Source organism: Enhydra lutris, unplaced genomic scaffold, assembly GCF_002288905.1.
Source record: "Enhydra lutris kenyoni isolate GAN:26980312 unplaced genomic scaffold, ASM228890v2 scaffoldscaffold56, whole genome shotgun sequence".
In the NCBI taxonomy this organism is placed as follows: domain Eukaryota; kingdom Metazoa; phylum Chordata; class Mammalia; order Carnivora; family Mustelidae; genus Enhydra; species Enhydra lutris.
In genome coordinates, this window is record NW_019154140.1 from 13,032,254 (window position 1) to 13,034,858 (window position 2,605).

The following is a 2,605-nucleotide window of genomic DNA, read 5'->3' on the forward strand; positions in this document are numbered from 1 at the left end:
GATTTAAAAAAATAAAAAGAGATCATCAATTTAATGGATTTTCACTCCAAATGAAGTTTTAAGTGGATTATTATGTCTGTGAGAAATATATTCCACAAGAGAAGGCAACTTTCAATGGTAATAACCAATAATAACTCAAGGGAAAAACAATTGACGAGCTCTTGTTTCTACACACTTTGTTAGAATCTCTATTTCTCCAAAGCATGCTTAGAGAACAAGCCTGCATTATTTGCAAAATAGGTATATCTCAAAGGGTGGCCAATCAGATTAAATTCTTTATTCTTTAAAAATAACAATTTGTTCTGTATTGCTGTTTTGTAATTTATTGGGAACAATATGATGAAATTTTTTCTATTCTAGCTTTTAGTTATTTTTACTTAAACTAGTGCTCTGATCACTTATTTCTTTCATTTTTACCATTTCTCCAGTTCCATCCACATCTCAGCCATGAAAAACGAGCTAAATAGGAATTACTCAGAAGTGACAGAATTCATTCTGCTAGGCTTTGGAACCCCTCCAAAACTACAAATCCTCTTATTCCTAGTGTTCTTGCTAATCTATACAGTCACTGTGGTGGGAAACATTAGCATGATAATTGTCATTAAGATGGACTCCAGACTTCAAATGCCTATGTATTTCTTCCTTAGAAACTTATCCTATTTAGATCTCTGCTACTCCACAGTCATCACCCCCAAAACTTTAGCTAACTTCCTGTCTAGTGAAAAGAAGATTTCTTACAATGGGTGTGCGGCCCAGTTTTTCTTCTTTGCTCTATTTGTCACAACTGAAGGCTTCCTTTTGGCTGTCATGGCATTTGATCGATTCTCGGCCATTTGCTCCCCTCTCCTTTACCCTGTGCACATGTCGCAGAAAGTCTGTGCTCAGTTGGTGACTGGATCCTACATCTGTGGAGGCATCAACTCCATCGTGCAAACAGGTTTCACCTTCAGTTTGCATTTCTGTGGAGAAAACAGACTGGACCACTTTTTCTGTGATGTCCCAGCCCTGATCAAGATCTCTTGTGATGACACTTTTGTGAACGAGATTGTGCTATTCTTTCTCTCTGCCCTCATCATCATTACCACCACAACTGTCATTCTGGTTTCCTATGCTTACATCCTCTCCACTATCCTGAAGATTCCCTCTACCCATGGCAGGGGTAAGACCTTCTCTACCTGCGGTTCCCATATAGCTGTGGTGAGTTTGTTCTATGGGACTGTGTTCTTAATGTATGCCCAGCCTGGTGCCATCACCTCCCCAGAGCAAAACAAGATTGTAGCGGTGCTCTACACATTGATAATACCAATGCTAAACCCTCTAATATACAGTCTGAGAAACAGAGATGTGAAAGATGCTGTGAAGAGAATACTAGACCGGAAATGATTCTTTCTGTGATGTTTGTAAAACCATGAGGCAGTAGACACTGTCTGTTTTCTAAGGGTTCCAGTTATCCTTGTTCTTGGAATATTAATATATCAAAGATATATATTTTTTTAAAGATTTTATTTATTTATTTGACACACAGAGAGAGATCACAAGTAGGCAGAGAGGCAGGCAGAGAGAGAGGAAGAAGCAGGCTCCCTGCTGAGCAGAGAGCCCAATGTGGGGCTCGATCCCAGGACCCTGGGATCATGACCTGAGCCAAAGGCAGAGGCTTTAACCCACTGAGCCACCCAGGTGCCCCAAAGATATTTTTATATATGGCATCAAATGTTTTTCTAAGTGTTACAAAATGGTATTTCTATGCTTAGAATATATGAAAACATTGTTTTCAATTTTGGATGTGATAATAATATCTTCATTTCAGTTTTACTTTAGGAAGTAAATAGTAAGAGCTGCTATTGTATGAGAATTAAAATTTTACATCTGTGTGAACTATTCCATCCTACAAAGCAAGTATATTGATACTCATTTGGAAAACAGAGCAGCCATACTGTGTAGGGGCAAAACAGAATGGTAATGGTTACATATAGCACTTTTGAGTAAAGGCCCCTTTCTTTCCCAAAGACTCAGGTTTATATTTTGAAGACTATCATCCTTAGAATTGCTACTGCTATAAAAAGAGGACCCCCAGTATATTATTTAAGAATTATTTACATGGAAAATATGTGGCAATAATATTGTATTAATTTTTAATTCTTCATTTTTTCTAAATATTAAATGATATATTTTATAATAAAAGCTTATACATAAAGAACATATAACATCACTGTTATCATTGTTTTTCAAATGAGGACATTGAGGCAGTTGGAGACTAAGTAACTTGTTATAGTAAAAACTCAACTCTAGTATGGTTCCAGAATTTTTATTATTCAAATATATATTGCAAAGCATGTGGAATATTCTAAAGATGTAATCTCATAATCTAGAAACAGCTATTTCTGAAGGGAGGTAGAGATATGGGGTCAGTCCTGTCATTGACCCATTATCCTGTCATTATTTTAATTTTTTCTTTAGAGAGAGAGAGAGAGAGCGCAAGCAAGAATGGGGGCTCGGCAAGAGAAAGGGAGAGAGAGAGTCTCAAGCAGTTTCCATGCCAACTCGGGGTTCAATCTCATGACTCTGAGATCATGACCTGAGCTGAGTCAGACACTTACCCGACTGA

At 37.4% G+C, this 2,605-nt stretch overlaps 1 protein-coding gene across 1 annotated transcript; it reads left to right on the top strand.

Annotated features, from left to right (window-relative positions):
- Positions 1–447: 447 nt before the first annotated feature.
- Positions 448–1,383, top strand: LOC111157983 (olfactory receptor 12-like). The gene has a single exon (XM_022519758.1). The coding sequence runs from the start codon at positions 448–450 to the stop codon at positions 1,381–1,383; it is 936 nt and encodes a 311-aa protein (XP_022375466.1).
- Positions 1,384–2,605: the final 1,222 nt, after the last annotated feature.